The sequence below is a fragment of the Betta splendens genome, chromosome 4 (assembly GCF_900634795.4).
Source record: "Betta splendens chromosome 4, fBetSpl5.4, whole genome shotgun sequence".
NCBI classification, from domain to species: Eukaryota; Metazoa; Chordata; class Actinopteri; order Anabantiformes; family Osphronemidae; genus Betta; species Betta splendens.
Window position 1 is genome coordinate 25,683,722 of NC_040884.2, and position 17,545 is coordinate 25,701,266.

General features: G+C 51.5%; 1 protein-coding gene across 4 annotated transcripts; it reads right to left on the bottom strand.

Moving 5' to 3' along the window:
• Positions 1–5,649: 5,649 nt before the first annotated feature.
• On the bottom strand, positions 5,650–17,503 carry cbarpb (CACN subunit beta associated regulatory protein b). 4 transcript variants are annotated; one of them, XM_029148014.2, is made up of 11 exons: positions 17,349–17,503; positions 16,311–16,535; positions 15,493–15,565; positions 14,257–14,405; positions 12,808–12,869; positions 12,160–12,322; positions 11,764–11,935; positions 11,513–11,665; positions 11,065–11,296; positions 10,374–10,563; positions 5,650–9,619 (listed from the first exon to the last, which is right to left on the bottom strand). In XM_029148014.2, the coding sequence occupies exons 3-11, from the start codon at positions 15,538–15,540 to the stop codon at positions 8,131–8,133; spliced, it is 2,658 nt and encodes an 885-aa protein (XP_029003847.1). In that variant the 5' UTR covers positions 15,541–15,565; positions 16,311–16,535; positions 17,349–17,503; the 3' UTR covers positions 5,650–8,130. The 4 variants fall into 4 exon arrangements, with proteins under 4 accessions (XP_029003847.1, XP_029003848.1, XP_029003849.1 ...); XM_029148015.2 differs by lacking the exon at positions 17,349–17,503 and adding an exon at positions 16,798–17,320; XM_029148016.3 differs by lacking the exon at positions 16,311–16,535 and having other exon boundaries at positions 17,349–17,472.
• Between the last annotated feature and the right edge of the window lie 42 nt (positions 17,504–17,545).

The following is a 17,545-nucleotide window of genomic DNA, read 5'->3' on the forward strand; positions in this document are numbered from 1 at the left end:
TAGATCTTCATTAGCTCCAGTCGCTCAACCTCTTCAGTGTTTCTGAGTTTGTTGCTGCGCTTCTCTCTTTCGTTATTAGAGAAAATCTCCCGGTGGGTCAAACAGAGTGAGACACCATGTATCAGCCCCCCATGAGCCGCTCATGATTAGGCCTCTTCAGCCACAGACAGTCAGCAGGCAGAGAATGATTGTTTGACTCTTGCGTGTTTGTCTGGCCACACCGCAGACGGCTGCTGCTGAACACAGACCTGTCTCTGGCTCACAGGGGAAATTATATCTGTTTGTTTATTAGCCCATATTGCCTTATTGTGTTAGTCTGTGAATTGGAACATTTATTTTTCCATAGTGGAGCTGGAACTGTGTCCACACAGGACCCAATTAAATTAAAGAGGACGGCCATCAATCCTTTCTCTCCTCGCATCATTGTTGTGTGTTTCTCACAGCTCCGGAGCAGCAGGACGTCCATGGAAGAAAGGCCTTCATTCCTATTGCCAGTAATCAGGTCACTTTTGATCATTTGGCTTCTCACCGTCTTTTATTAAGAAGAGCTTCAGTTACAAACACACCATTTTAAGTCATTTGCAATTGTACCACATAATCGTAACTGATACCAGTAATTACATGTAACAAGACCGATCTGAGCCACGCACAGTTCAAACATGTGATGCGTCCTGAAGGGGCTTCTGTTTAGTGGTGGGAGGCCAGACCTTATGCTACAAGGCTTTTACTTAACCAAGGGCGTTCAGGCTCAACACCCACACACGCCGGTGCACCACGGTGGAGGAGAAGGAGCCACCGGGCTCTGCTGCAGTGCTGAGAGACTGCCAGCAGCCGGGGAGAAACAAAGAGGCGCGAGCGCTTGCTGTTATTTCTGTGTTCATACAGAGGCTTTCATGCTGGCCGCGCGCGCCAATACGCCGGCTCTTTCCCTCGGCGAGTTCCAGAAATGTACGTTTCGGTTGCCGAGCGTGTCTTAAGGTTGCCATAGCAACAGGGTGAGTCATTCCGCTGCAGTCAGTTCGGTCACACCCGCACTGACTGTATGTTTCCCTCTCTTTCCTTTTCTTTTCCATCGAACGAACGGTCACACACACGCACACACACACACGCACGCACACACACACACACACCTTTTTTAGCCGTTATGTTCTGTAGAAGCCAGACAAGCAGAAGAGTGTCGGCGATGGAGCAGGCGGATGATAAGGTTGAGCAGAATGTCGCAGCTCTGGCTTTGATTACTTATTTATGGATCGAGCTAATCAGTAAACCCACAGCTGAGAAGCACACTGTGAAGGAGGAGGGTGGTGTGAGAGGAGACGAAGGAGGTGAAAAGAGGATGGGGTACCTAACACTCATTTTCTTCCGAAAACACTTGTTAGCCCTGATGAAATTAGCATAATGAAGAGGAAGCAGATTTTTCTTCCTGATTGCCTTTTTGAAGATGCTTCCTGTTTTACTATATTAGGAAACAGGAGGAAGTTTACAGCTGCAGCTCACAATATTAGCAGTCCACCCCTGCTTCAGAAATGAATCATCTCACGCCTCACTCTCACTTAATTGTCACTCAGTCCACATAAAGACTTGTTATGTTGGAGAAGCGAAAAGGAGCTTTTAGATTTGGACACGAGGTCCAGGATAAACACGCCAGGGCCTGTTATATCCAGAAGAGGCCACAGGCAGAGCACAGTCTAAGAGGCATAGATAGCAACATACAGGCAACAGGGCCAACATGACATAATAATAACAGCTATGAGGACTCGTAAGCAAACAATACGAAAGCCTCCGGCTGGTAAACAACCAGGCGCCGGCCTCAGTCCCTGAGGAAAACAGGAAGCAGGGCCCAACCTGGAGGCTGCGGGAGCGAGTGACCCGGACGAGTGCTGACAAACCGGGGGCCGTGTGAGACGCAACGCTCCTCGTCTCTGCAGCGGTGACATCAGTGCTGACTTCACTGACCGCATGCAGGAGAAGTGAGGAATCCCCCGTCCACATCGTATTCTTATGAAGGACATGGCTGTTTTACATGGCTGTGTCTAAAAGCCTGGACGGACTCTTTCACCAAGCAACTGCAGGGGTTTTACGGCCTGGCTGCTAAATAAATGATCACTTTCCCGTGTGTGGAATAATGTCTGCAAATGTGTGGGCGTGCTCTCGTCCTTCAAGCCGAGCCGCTGTAATGAGTGGCCCAAAAAGCTTTGGTGTTCGTGTTCTAACGAAGCTGAGCGGCAGAAATCTCCTCCATCCCCAGAGAGGTGGGAGGAGGGTGGGGGCACGCACACACACACACACACACACACACACACACACACACACACACACACACACACACACACACACACACACACACACACACACACACACACACACACACAGTGAAGAGTCGGATGACGCAGCCCACAAATGGAGCAGCATCCCGAACGAGGAGGTGGAGAGAGAGGCTGCGTGGGCAGACTGCGTGGGAGGGGTTGCTGCATAACCACACTAGTAGGGTTTTTCTCCTGCTCCTTCTCCTCTTCCCACTTTCTTCAGAGGCGTTTGTTTCGAGTGATGCCAGCGAACGCATCGCAGGCAGCCCTGTTTCCTCTGTCCCTCCATTTCCCAGTAACACGTTTCGAAGCACAATGTAAAGCACATTAATAGACAGACTGTATTTATTACTCTCCAGGTTTTGGTAAATTGAAAATTGATGCAATGTGCACCAATACCCTCATACAGACACTGGTCCACACACATTATGAGTAGACACACAATATTTACAGCAGTTCGCTTCAGTATTAAAATTTTACGTAATTCATGAAGGAACACAGTAGTAGCAAAGCCCTTTTTAGCTTAGGGGTTGTCTAACACACAGCTCACAGAACAATATTTCACACTTCTCAGCTTTTGGCATCACATTTGTTTAGCCGCATATAATGAGTGCGAGGCAGAATAGGCGTCACATCGTGAGCCGAGGAGGAACCCGGTGAGTCATCAGCATCTCTCGCGCCCGGGGTTGCTCTTTTCAAAGGCAATCTGGAGAGAGCGAGTGGGGGGGAGGAGGGGGAGGCGGGGGAGGAGGGGGATGCGTGGGCGTAAAGGGGGAACGGAGGAACAGGTGGTGGAGTTGATGAAGGAGTGCAACAGGGAGGGAGGCGGGGACGGGGGGTTCTCCTCCCAGAAGCAGCCCCGAACACCCAGCATCCCCCGGACGGCGGGAGGGAGGGGGGGAGGCAGAGGCGAATATGCATTCATTCATGTGTGTCAGGTAGAGCTGCAGTGTGCAGCGCGTGGGCGGATGTGTGAGGCGAGGGCACAAACAGGGAACGACACTGTTTGTAGCTGCAGACGGGATGCGCAACAGCTGTGAATGGAGGAGGACGTCAATGTCAGAGCGGCAGAGAGGCTTCGGTGACTGCTCTCTGCAGGAGGCGCCTCCTACTCTCTGCCAAGTCATCATGATTACCATGCCCGTGTCCTGAAAACCGGCATCTGGGGGGAAATAGAGATCTGAACCCGTCAACTGAGCGACGCCTGCGTGGCCACGTTGACAGAGTTCAGCCGTGCCTCAGTGGAGCCACGGTGGGTTTCATTCACCTCCGCGTTGGTGTTTTCTCACAAACTTGGAGTCGGAGGCTGCTCGGCTGCTCAGACAATGACGCGTTTCACACGCTGAGAGGAAACCCCTGCTACAATCTCCCGACTGGCTGACGGCCGAGCGGTGCAGCTCCCTGATTGGCCGAGAGCGGGAGGATGGAGGATGAGACGCGGGATGATGCAAAACGGGCGAAACACGGAGGCGTCCAGAAACCACTGATCCCCCCCCCCCCCACCCCCACACACACACACACACACATCCACACACACACACACACACATACGCACGCACACATACACACACACACACATCCACACACACACACATACGCACGCACACATACACACACACACACACACACATACGTACGCAAGCACGCACACATACGCACGCACGCACACACGTACATACACACACGCATACGCACGCACACACACACACACACAGAAATGTCAGATCCCTGTTTCGGCGGCTCTGCTCGTCCTGCTGCCTGCCAGCATGAAGCACAGGCTGATGTTGTAGAGGACAATGCATTTGCTGTTATGAAAAGTGTGTTTTTCTGAGGGAAAGCGATTTGTCCTGAGGCGCTGAGACGCTCAAAGCGCAGCTCCAGCTGTTTACTGTCTCGCTCGAGAGCCGCTCTCTGAATGTGTTAATGACTCTTGCACTTTTTCCGCAGCACGCGCTCTCTCATGCCGTTCTCAGATAACAGGATGTTGCTTCTCCTCATCGTCCTGGTTTTTCTGTGACGAGCGCGTTCCCGTCCGTCACGGATCGCGGCCCTGCACCTCGACTCGGCCCCGCGCCCTTCACAGCTTCCTCCCGCTGTGCTGGGATCAGACGTTAGGTGTTACATTTAGCCCATTAAAATTCAGAGTTCTTATTGTTTTTCTGTGTTTTGGAGGAATTCATGAGTGTGAACGTTCACACTCGGCCCGATGTCTTTTTGGAAGTGAGAAAGTCGTCGCTGACTCAATGTCTCCGTGAGCCGTACACTGATGGACCTCAGAAAAGCCCCACACACACGCTTCAACACGAACACACCCTGGCATCGTTTTGATGAAACAGCCACTGACCTTCCAGGAAACATCTTGATCTCAACGGCGGTTACGTTTCTCTGAATTCCCCAATGTGGCTCCTCGTCAGTGATCTGACTACAGAGCGAGTTTCCACACCCTCGACAGCATTTCTGCACTAAACCGATGTGTGACTTGGTCTGCGGGGAGGTGTTTGAACCCATGAGGCTGCATCAGTCCAGTGTTTCTGTCCTTTGCCTTTTTACACAGATTTCAAGTCCTCGAATCTTTTCACAACATTATGTCGTCTCTAAAGAACTAAATTCTTTGCAGTTTCGTGTTGATAAATATTACATTTGAACGTCTCACAGAGAAAAATGACAGACCATGACTCACGAACTTTACTTGCAAAGATTAGTTCTTTTTATATCACATCCTCAATTAACCTGCTAATTCTGGAGTCACGCAGAACAATGGCTATTGAATATTTCATCCACTTTTTATTCTTGCTTTGCTCTTGTTCATTGCCCCCCGTGTTCTTCAAATTACCATTTATAAAATACCATCAGCTTAGTCGGTTAATAAAAAAAACATTGATGTTTTCAGTGTTAAGGTTTTCAAATTAAAAGAGTAAAAGAAATTAACCTCAATAACACTATGTCTAATTCCAAACGCTTAAATCAGCCATTGTGTGGTCAACTACAATAAACATCAGAACAAGTATCTGGCAACATGAAGCATTGTAACGCTTTTGCTGTATTTGTGTCTTGGTTCATTTTTTTCAACTTTGACCTATTGCTTGGCTTCACTGAAAAAGATCAGTGGGAGAGATTAAAAGGTGCAAAGACATCGCAGAGCTTCCCTTTGTAGATCACAGACTGGCTTCTTCTCTCTAATTCATTTGGAGGAGGTAATAAGGAGAGGCAGGAAATCAATATGAGCCTAAGCAAGAAGAGGAAAATAAATAAATTAAGTGAGATGCATGATAGGGAACTTTGTGTGTGATCCGTTCCCACGCCTTGATCACCAGCCATCTCCATACAATGAGGCCATTTGGAATATGTTTTGCTTCATTCGTTTATTCACAGATTTGAAAACATCCCTAAAACAACACTTTCTTCAATGATTTGGTCCCTCAAGGCTCCATAGATTTGGATCAACAAAAGTAATGTGTTTAAGAAAGCTAGTCGTTTTTTTGTTTTGTTTTTTTCCTTTGAGAAATTACACATTTTACTAACAAGCAAGAAATACAGAAATACTTCTACTTTCCAAAGAGTGAAATCTCACAAAACCTCAGCATCCTAACCTTACAGCATCCGAGCATCAGCGATAAACACGGTCTTGGTAAAATGTAAAATCTGGTCATAAATTGTTTCGTACTGTACGGACCTGATTGTTCTGCTCTGCGGCTCTGACGAAACATGAAAAGCTGCACTATGTTAACGCTCATGCACCTACACACCCGCTGGACGGGCTACTGGTTAGTATACACACACCGTTTACCACAGCGTCCTACCGCATCCTGCAGCCTAGCAGAGGATGTTCTCACGTGTGCCGTAAATTTTAATCTGTACACGTGTACCGATGGATCATAAACCTCTGTAGTCGTGGTTGCTGCTGATCAAAATGATCTGATCTCATTTTGGCTTCAGATGCAGTTGTCTTCCTCTTCATGCATTTATGCTGAGAATATGCTGAGTAAACACTGTTCTCAGGGAAACATCTCCATGGTCATTACTAAGAAGGGGTTTACTGATATTGTAATTGTTTCTCGTCTAGCCATGTAATAAACTAAAGAGTGCAGAAAACAGAGCTGCCATCGCTACTCGTTATTTCAGTTCACCTCCTTTCATCCCAGCGATTGTTCTCCTAATGAGACAGCTTCTACATCAGGGTCCACTTAGCCACAAAAGTCAGTCACGCAGCGGAGGAAGATCTAATCTGGTCCCGCTGGAGACGAGCATCATCATCTCACCCAAACAAAGAGAGGAAGATAATGTATTTCTGCCCTGATTTTCTATTCACTCCTTTCAGCTCCCTCCATGGTAACGGAAAGGAAGACAGGATGAAAGGAGGTCTTCCCTCCGCTTGTGTTGATTAATATTCAGAAGCGTTTTCTGAACTGGCTCCGCTCTTTACACGTGGGAGTGACGAGAAGCCCGACTTGAAATAAGATTTCACCAGTGAATCTGGGTTACATTCAAGCTGCCGCCGCCACCGCTGCTGCTCAGGATGTCAAAGCAGAGAGTTTGACAGCTAATAAACAATGTTTTGGCCAGTGAACCTGCTTTATTCCACTCGAATTTCAGAGCTAAAGCCGCACGTGTCACTGTAAAGTAGACCTAACTGCGAAAGAGGTCTTTGGTGAGGGCCTCCGGGAGGCTTCTGCTGCGCTGTCAGCTCTCAGAACGGGGAGGAAGGAGGGCAGACGCCAACAAATAAAGGCTGTTGTGTGGGCCTCATGCACGAGAAAGCATGCCTTTCCTATAAATTCAATAAACACTGAATGACTGCCACCCTGCAACGCTCCCTCCCGCCATGTTGGCTGTGAAGCCGTGCGCTGGGTGTGGGTCCTCTTCGAACCCGCCGCACAGCAATGAGCGGGACAAACGCATGGCGACAGACAAAAGGAGCTCCGGGTGAAACCTTCCCTGAGCCAGTGGTCGCTGAAGCTCTCCATTAATACCAGGAAAAAAATCACAAATCATATCATTGGGGGAGGAACTAAAACAATCAACACACTAAAAACCTAGCTCCATTTCAAAGCCAACACAAACTGAGAGACAGATCCCGTCAGCAGAAATGATGAAATGATTCGAGGGAATGGTTTATCAGTCAGCGTGAGAAACACTGCGGCTGCTGTCAGTCGGCGTCGCGTGCTGACTGAACGCTGACAGCTTCAAATCAGGCAAAATGAAAGAAACGCTTTTGTCTCAAATAAATGCCAAGTTTCATTTCCCTGTCTGTTTACTTTGCAGTGTTTTGGCTGCGTGACTGCGTGACTAAGCCGTATGGGATCCTCAGCCGCACACAGAGAGGATTAAAAGGTTTATTAATCCATGTTTTATCTCAGGGGTGATTCTGATCCTGACGCACGCTCACAGGAGCGACAGCTAACGGGCCTCGTCTCATAGCACCTGGTTTCACAGTGGCTCCACAGGTACGGGACACACACCTGTCCTCCCCTTGTTGGAACTAGAGCAGAAACGGATCAGCATTAGAGACGTGGACGCGAAGGGAAAACATTTTTGATACGTGAGCTCAGTTTAGACATTATTTTGACCTTTGTTCTTCAACACTTTGCAACGTTAACAGGCAGAAGGAGAGACGATGCAACTCTAACGCATCAAGTATCTACAGTTGCAGCCAATGTGGGATGAAGGTGCTTCACTGCGGGTTCCTTTCACGTTTTCCTTCTGGGCCGAGCTCACAGCAGTCGAGCTGCACACGGAGGGACGTTCAAACGGAGGCAGGACGAACCAAAGACAAAGGAAAGTGTGGCGGCAGGTGTGGCGTTGATGTGGAGGAGTGGAGCCCCTGCTACACTGGGCTGTGGTCTGGAGACGCGTGCGTGGCCGCCACCGCCACCGCCACCGCCACGCAGTCCGCGGCCGCGTCCCTGCTCCGGCGCAGACCCGCGTACAGCCTCTCGTCCAGGCCGGCGCTCAGTTTGTCGGTCAGTTCCGCCGCGACCGTCTGCGGGCCGTAGCCCGAGGACTCGGGCGCCCGGGGGGGCGAGCGCTCGCCCGGGGGCTCGGGGGGGGGTCCGGACCGCCTGCCGCTCTCCTGAGCGTCGGGGGGCTCTACCGGGCCTCCGTCCCCCTCTGAGGCGCAGGGGGGAGGGGGGGAGGCGGTGCGGCCGGCAGCAGCAGAGGCCTCCGCCCCCGGGGGCGCGGCCGCGGCGCCGCCGCCGTCGCCCGCCTCCTCGTCGGGGGCGCTGACGATGCGCGGCAGCGTGCTGTGGTAGCCGGCGTCCAGCGGGTAGTTGACGCTGTCGCCGCGGCGCAGCGGCGTGCGCTGCCTCTCGAAGGACGACTGCGCGTGCCGCACGCCGGGGTCGCTCCACTGCTTGTGGCGCTGCCACTGCTTGCGCAGGTGGACGCGGGACCGGTGCTTCTTCAGCGGCGAGTCCGGCTGGTCGAACTGGGGGTCGTGGCGCAGGAACTCGTGGAAGAGCGCGTCGGTCCTCTCGTCGATGCTGTAGTCGCGCCGGCGCAGGCCGGGCGGCTGGGGGGGCGGGGCCTGCGCCGCCTCTCGCGGCGTCAGCATCTGGCCGTACGGGAACCAGCTCAGAGCAGCGCCGCCCGCTTTGGGGACTCCTCCGCTGGCGCCCAGGAGCCCTTCATCCTCCGGCTCCTCCTCGAACAGGTGGCTCTCGAAGCTCTCGCCGACGGTGCCGGTTCGACCCGCACTGGTGAAGTGGTGCCGCTTCTCATGGGCTGTTCTGTCTTTAGGGCTGCCGCCGCCGCCGCTGCTGCTTCCAAACAGTCGCAGGTCCTCGAGGCCTCGAGTCGGAACCTCGATGGATGCGTAGCCGCTGTCCATCTGCATCAGTTTACGAGTCCCGGTGTCTCCGTCGCCGCCTCCTCGCTCCGATTCGGTGCTCTCCTGCTTTCTCCTCCTCCCCTCCTTCGCCCCGAACCTCTCGTCCATATACATCAAAAAGTCCTTGTCCTCCTCTGCGCCCTCTGCCTCGTCTCCCAGATCCTGGGACGGGTCGCTGGGGAGCCCTCCTCGTTCTGCCTCCGTCCGCCCGCCCAGCGAGCACACGCTGTCGACGTCGCTGCAGACAGAGTTCCTGTCGTTGCTGCTGCCCTGGTCGGAGGCCGCGTACTGCTCCAGGGTGGCGCGGAGGCTCCAGATGTCTCTGTAGAGCGACTGGGGGTCCTGGGGGCCTGGGGCGTCTAGAGGCTCAGCACCCTCCCGCTTTGCCAGGGACAGTGCTTCGTCTGGTGGATCAGGGGACAGGCCAATCACCCCTGGTCCTAAATGGCTGCAGCTGGGCTCCACCATCACCTCCACCTCTACCCTGTAGTGTGCACACAGGGATGGAGAGATGGGATCAAACGTAAGAGATGAGATGAGAACGGGGGGATGTACACAGACACGCAAAAACAAGTGTCAGTGTCGGCATTGTCCTGAGTACCACATTCTACGTAGCCATGTTTACACTGCACACGATGGTTTTCATGGCTGGCAATGGCTGCGTTTGCATGTGAGTAGTGAAGTGGTGTGTGCCCAGAAAATTCTTTTACTACGAGTAGCACGTTTCATAAATACATACCACAGGGAGCATAACTTGAAATTTACCAGCAGCATTAAACCCAATGAGCGCCGGGATCATTAACTTAGCTTAAGGCAGCTCCTGGAAATTGCTTTGATTTTAGAGAAGGAACATCTGCACAGAGTGAGAGGAAGCACTTCATTCCTTAATGAAATAATAACTGAAGGACAAGGACTAGTTCTATTAGATGATGCTGATTGTATGAATTATTTTTGTGCATAATCTAATAACGTGCAAAAACCTGCATTGCTACGAATCAGTACATGAAGGTCCCTGTGAACCGATGTCCCAGTTTTCCACTCTCTGATAAATCTGGGAATTCCCTGCATCTGACGTCAAATGATGGACCTGGTTTTGAATAAGTAATTGGCCCATTTGTGGACAAATGAAACGTTATTTCAAATCCCCGTGGAACATTCTCTAGCTACTGTAAAGCAATGCAATGGGTGTGAGGCAGCAAAGCAGTGGACGTGATGAATGGCAAGGGAATTAAAGATACCTGCCGAGGGACGGGGGTGGTGTGGAGGGAGGCGAGAGGAGGTGTGTGGAGGGCCGGCTGGAACAGTACGCCACGTCCTGGGTGCGGGCGATGTACTGGATGAGGTCTATGTGGTGCGCGTCGTTGTCCTCCTGGTCCATGCTCTCGCTGGCAGCTCGCTGGCGCTGGAACTGCCTCCTCTTTGGAGAGCCTGGATCAGAGGGAGCACGCTGTGTGACAGCAGGCAGGAGCCAAGTGAAGAGACGCTTAATTCACAGGGAGGCTTCCATCAGCTGCGGAGGTTTCGGGAGGGATTTTGTGATCTTTGTTTTGTTCCTTGGTGCAGCAGAAGAAGCGTGTGTGTGTGTGTGTGTGTGTGTGTGTGTGTGTGTGTGTGTGGTGATCGGCGGGGAGGATTCACTCAGGGGCTCAAATTGACTTGGAATGACCAAGCGTTGCGTCACTCTGCCATCTGTCATGAATGCGTGTATATCCAACTTAGCAGTAATAAGGCGTCTCACAGTTGTTTGGTGGAGCCCGCGCTTAACCACTCTCTGTTTATCATGAGAGAACTCTGCCAAAATACTCAAATCACACATAAATATTGAAAATATACCTAGGATGCAGGTTTCTGACAGCGTGGCTCAGACAGAGCTCGCTGCACTGGCTTGTTTTCACAGAAACAGGCCTCACACCATTACGGATCCATTACCTCTGGTGTCCAGGCTCGAGGCTCTCTGGCTGCTGTCCAGCTTCCATTTCTTGATCTTGAAGTAGGGACTGGCTCCCTCCAGGCTAGCGTGGCGTCGCAGTTTGGTGAAGAACTGCAGCACGGGCCCCTGGCTTCCTGCGCTGCTGAGAGCGGGAGGGGTGCCGCTCCTCATCACCGACCCCTCCCCGACGCCGGCGCCTCTGCCCCGCGGCCCCATCCCCATCAGCTCGATCTAAGCAGAGACAAAGAAAGGTGGTCAGAGGGAAGTGCTGCTCGTCTCTAGATAGTCCTCTCTGACAGCACTGTTTCAACTGGACTTCCTTATTTACCCATCATCCCTCACCCCAGTCTGTCCTCCCACAGGCTTTGTGACACTTTGATGTCTGGATGGATGATCCAGAGGTTCACTGACTGATCGACTGATTTAAGGAAATGGTTGAAAACTTACGGAGCTGGGGCTTGGTTCTTTAGTGTTGACATTTCTAGCGTTGTCAGTGAAGCTGGTGTTCACCACGGAGTTGAGAGCATCTCCGGGGAGGGCGCCGGTGGGACTGATACTCAGGTTGGTCAGCGGTGTTTGCGGGAGGGGGCACAGCATCGGCTGGAGAGAGACACGTTCAAAGTTTGAATTCAATGAACACCTGCTCCCTGGTCAAAACTAAAAAAGCCTCTGGACTAGCAGCGGGCCAGGGCTATCACCTGGAAGATGGAAAGCGCTGACTTAGCGGCAGGGCGCGTTGCCATGGTGACGGTGTTCTCAGCTGAGTCGCACTCGTGGATGGTGACAATCTTGAGGGCGGGGGGAGGGATGTGGAGGTGCGTGAGGCGGGCGTTCTTCAGGTGGTGGAAGTCTCCCTCAGTCAGAGTGTACCTGCGATGTCCATGAAAGAGCCGTGACATCAGAGCGACAAGGAGTCACCTATGACCTCAAACCCAAAACCCGCAGAATAAAAGCTTCTGGAGAAGTTGCGGATCAAAGTAGTCAAGTGACCCGAAGCTCACACAATACAAGTAATTAACTGTGCGAGTTAACTGCGGTATTGAAATGGTTCTCCGGCAGCAGTAACGGCCTCGTCGTGGATCGGCCTCTCTGACCTGCGGCCCTTCTCCTGGGCTTTCTTGCCGTGATCGAAGAGCGCGGCCTCGTTGAAGGAGACGCGGCGGCCGGTGGTGCCCGTGGAGAGGAAGCGCTCCGTCTCCTGGTCGTGGGAGCTGGCCACCGACAGACAGTCTGACTCATCCACCCGGATGGTGATTTCTGCCAGCGATACGGGGGGAAAGGACGCAGACAATTAGGTAGAGAGCGCGCGGGGGGGGGGGGGTGTCTAGTGGTGATGGCCCAGAAAGATAGAGGAGCACTCAGGGCTTGTTGTTCAGGGCCGGTGGTGAAATGTACAGTGACGGCAGCGTTAGTCAGTGGGTTCATATGGTCCAGGCTCAAATAGGTCAGCAATGCAAAGAATCCTGCTAAGATCCTCACATCGCTCAAAGTATTTAACTACACATCTGATGTTTGGACACCTTTGAGCTGACATGGAACTACATGGTTTTTAGCGGAGGCGCCACTCCCAAAGTCTCACACACGGTTCCAGGAATGACACCAACTAGGTCAACATCCCAATATCTTAACAGAACAGACATGACATGTTTGCGCTGACGTGATTGAACGGCTGCTTCCACTCCGTCCGTCCTCCCTCTCCCACACGCTCTCGCTCGCTCTCCCCGCGTCCGCGGCTCTCTTACCGTGGGCGGGCTGAGACTCCTCCACGTAGGTGTTGTTGGTCTTCTCGGGGTCATCGCTGGCCCTGGAGGACACATGAACACGGGAGAGGAGAGCATTATCCCTGAAGCCTGTCCTCCGCCCGTCGGACACTTCCGGCGTGAACGTGGGCCGCTGCAGTGATTAGCCTGGCTACTGATTGACCTCCTGCTCAGTGTCGGTGTGGCTCCAAACACAGCCAAAGGCCTGGAGCTCCACTGCGTTGCCTGCGTTGTCCGTCCTGGTCCCGTTAAAGTCTCTCTTTTCGCATTTGACGTTGTTGTTCATGGCGTTCGCATTATTTTAAACAAATGCAGCCTAAAGAAGGAGAACGCTCTCCTATCTGGCTCCATCTGGACTCGTTGTGCGCCGCTGAGCGTCTCCGCCGTACGAGGGGAGAGCCGAGTCGGTCGCCGGGCTGAGACGCCAGATTAATCGCCGCCGATGGCTGCTATGAAATCTCATTACGCTCATCATTTGTAGCAGCCTGCCCGCGTCTCCTTATGCTCTCCCCTGGCAAGCGTTGCCTTTTCACGCCTCAGCCTCTGCGCCCCCTGTTTATCTCCATCCAGCCTCGTATATTCACATACAGCGCGTGAGAGGATGCTTTTTCTGCCGTGGAGACGGACAAGGCGTCTCGAGGGGAGCCGCGTTTCAGCTCAGCGAACACCGATGAATAACAAATAAATGACTGTGAGTTTCCGCCAAGGTGTTTTCATAACAGCCCCACGGGGGGTTCTGACACGCAGGGAGGAAAAAAAGCAGCCATGTTTAATTGAACCTGACTGTCTGTTACAGTAACTGGAATCTGACGTTGAGCATGTGGAGCGGCAAACTGGATGATCACACAGGAAGTACGCAATTTAAGTGAATCTTCATGGAAGCATGTGCAGCTACACTGCTGTGAGCTGTGAGCGATTCCTGCCTCTGTGTCGGTGCACGTTTGCTCCCGTGTCTCACCTTTCGCACCTCAGCCTGAGCGAAACTTTGAATCCAAGCATCTTCACTTTCCTTTAAAATGTGCAGGAGTGAAGTTCATTTAAGTTTGCGGGGACTTGCAAGAGGAGATTAGTTCTATTGTGTGCAGGGGATATTGAAAGTTTTAAATAACATGCTCGTTGCCCGTCAGCCAAATATGATACAGCATATTATATTGAAAACCAATACAACACCTTCGCTGCAGCCGCAGAATTACAAGAGGGTTGAGCGAACGCCATTGTGGCACGAAATTGCAATTCTGAACATCACCAGCCTTCTAAGTTACCGTTTATTAAACTGCTCTTGTTATTAAATTGTGCAGATGCTGCTTATATTGACTCACCTTTGAGTCCTCATATTATTCCGTTCTGGGTCTGAGCTTTTATTATTAAACCCTTCATCAGTCGCCTTGGGGGAGGATGTTAAATGCTAAGTGTGTTGTTGCTGCGTCTCACCTGGAACAGCAGTGCCCTCCTCGACAGCACCGGCGGCAGGCGATGAGGAGGACAGTGATGAAGATCAGCGTTCCCACCAGGAAGATGGAGAGGATCACCAGGAGGATCACATAACCATCCTTCTGCTCCGCTGCCTCGAATGGGATCTCCTGTAAAATAAGATATGTCTTAAAACATGGGCAGGTAGGTAAGGCTGACTTAATCCATTCATTCAACACCAAGGTAAAGTAAAGTACATGACAGGAAAAGGTGTCTTTCATATACTGGTTCAAAATTGAAAGAGGACACGTAAAAGCTTCCCACAATACATCAAAGCACTGAAAACCTCCCGTGCGTGAGCAACGAGGCCTTGCTGTGTGAGAAGAGATGGAAAATAACACAAATGCCCACCTCCACTCCTCCAGTCAAAGACTCTACCTGCTACTGATGTTCTTATCAAGTCCAGATATGGAACATGGAACAGCGTGTTTTACTTTAGATTTGTAATAATAAACGGCTTCTTCAGTGTAAGTGATTTCACATGCAACTTCTCGAAGACATCTGCGGCTGACTGGATTCGCGGATGTTTTGTCTTCTCAGTAACACAACGCAGTGTAAGCGATTGATCCGGGCCCATTGGTTGGCCGGCCGGCATAAATAGATCTATGGGAGCAACAGCACGGTTGATCGATAGATGCCAGGGCTATTAACCTGAATTAAACACGCATAGAGCACCAATAAAGACTCTATAGTCCGGAGGCGGTTATCCCTGGTGCGAGTCATCCCTGCACAGGCAGCGTCTGATTGGATAAACACACCTCGGCTCGGTAGCCTGCTCGCTTGGACCACTTCCTGTTTCAGGTTTTAGCACACTTGTGAGTGGGTCTTGCTACATGACAGGGACTGAACCTGTTAACTGTCAGCAGGAGTGAGGAGAAGGAGACGGCCACGTAAAGATAAAGGACTGTCAGTGCGGGAGCGATGATCCTACAGGTGGAGGGTTACGCCGGATTCTGTGAGAGAGACCCAGCAGCAAGTGTTAATGAGCGCCGGCCTCTGATGTCACACTGTAATTTCTCCGCGAGGGGAAATTAAAGATGAGATTAGATCCGGGATTTAATTATTTCAGGTCCAGGTCAGGATGTTCTCCATTAGCCAGTATGTATGGCACCAGAAGTATGGTTCTGGTGCCGAGCTGGATAAAACACACACAAACAGGAAGTTTGAGAATAAGTCGGCGGTGAAAGGCAGACTTACCGTGGAGTTTTCTGGTAGGATGTTCCAGACGGTAGACACATTGCTCATGGTCCAGGCCAAATAGAGGTTCCCCCTGAGACACAACACATGCACAAACAAGCACAGAGGAAATGACTGTTACTGGAGCAGTTCATCACATCACAGGACATACAAACATGAAAACAGTGCATTCAGAATGTTTGTGTACTAATAACACGCACGAAAAACCAACACATATGTCACATCATCAGCAGAAAACGCTTCTTGGTCTTATGCATACGTCCTGGCTGTAAATCATAAGTCCCTATCAACTCTACCTACCTCCACACACACACACACACACACACACACACACACACACACACACACACACACACACCGGCTCCAGCAGCTGAGTTCCACTAGCACTGCTGCTATGCGTTTGCTTGTACAGATCATAGCCATTAATACTGCTCCTGCTGCACCAAACAGCCACCCACACGCACGCGTGCGCACACACACACACACACACACACACACACACACACACACACACACACACACACACACACACACACACACACACACACACACACACCCTGGATAGACCTACTCACCCAGCAGGGGAGAAGCAACATGCCAGCAGCACTCCTTGCTCGGCTGCCAGCCACTGCAGCATTCAACTTCAGCACCACGACCTGTAAGCTAAGTCCGAGCTCCTGGCTACGAGCTAATTCCCTGCACCTACTGTCCGAGCATGACAACTGATACGGGAAACAGATCAGGCTGTGACCTGAAAGCTTTCCCTTGCAGCGTTGAAGCCACATCCTGCCCTCAAGCAGCCCCAGTGGTAGTCTTACCCTGTTGGAGGGCTGTGCAGCTCTGGATGTGCTGTGCTGAGCTGTGCTGTGCTGTGCTGTGCTGTGCTGTGCTGTGCTGTGTGCCAGGCTGTAGCTCAAGACTCTCCTCCTCGCCTCCCTCGCTGCATCCTCAGCCCACCCAGCCGACGGAGCCCGAGCAGCAGCAGTCCCCCCTCAAGGCTGTCCGAGCGGTCTGGGAGCAACCGGGCTGCCAGTGCAGCATGACTGGTAACACACACAGCAGAAACACAGGTGGAATCCTCAGTTGTGTGAACAAGTTTTACATTATGTAAGTGTCTGCATTCAACAAATGCACATCGCAGACAGGCTTCACATCCAACTTCTGTACATGTCATAATGGGTTTCTGGCAAAATGTCTGTTGTTACTGTGGTCAAACTAAATAAACTGATAAAATTCTTGCTTTGCCCTTTGTCGTCAGTCAATATTTTTTTTAATAAAAGTAAGCTTTAATACCAGTAGACTTACTTCTTTGCTCTGTTGCCAAACCTAACGATCGCTCCATCGATTAGAGCTGATGGCAACACACGGATGTCCCAGCATATCAGTCAGAGTATCGCTGTCGCCTCTTCGCGTTTCTTCCGATATCTTAACATACATTATATCGGCAGACCATCGTAAACGAGTAATGGCTCCTTTAGACTCGCGTAATAACCAGTTCATAATACGCGAGAGACCGCATCTCGTTTTTATTTTCCTTGGTGCTGCAATTGTTTCCCCGGAACGAAATAATGAGCATCGGCTCTGGTAGCAGCTGTTTCCTCGTGGATGTTTGGCTCATTATAAAAATGTTTTGCGAGGAAGTCGGATCAACATAAGGCGGCGAAATTAGGCTGGTAGTAAAGTTAAAAACACAGATCAAGAAACAGCTGTGCCTCGATCAGCCCTGCGAGCTCAGCAGATGGACCGTTTGGGTATTTCACAGGCGCTGATGATCTCCATCAGTTCGGTGGCCGACGGGGAAGGCAGCTCACGATTTGAACTGGCTGCACATACAGGCAACGACGGGAGGCACTCACCTACTCAACTGGTCCGGTCCATGCAGGGGTGGAGGGGCGAAGCCAATAGTGTGCGACTCCACCGCGGAACGCTTCAATGTGGATTTTAAAGCTAAAAGTATTTATGAATGAAACCCCACTGTTCAGGCCACGCCCACCACCCAGTTACAGGCGCGTCACGTGACGCAAGGAGCGAGGTAGCGCGGAGTGACTGAAGG

Coding starts and splice junctions, on each gene's coding strand:
- cbarpb (XM_029148013.3), bottom strand. CDS start 16,129: ATGCTGCAGTGGCTGGCAGCCGAGCAAGGAGTGCTGCTGGCATGTTGC. Junction 12,323..12,807: donor GGAGTCTCAGCCCGCCCACG/GTAAGAGAGCCG, acceptor TATCGCTGGCAG/AAATCACCATCCGGGTGGAT. Junction 9,620..10,373: donor CCACCCCCGTCCCTCGGCAG/GTATCTTTAATT, acceptor TGCACACTACAG/GGTAGAGGTGGAGGTGATGG.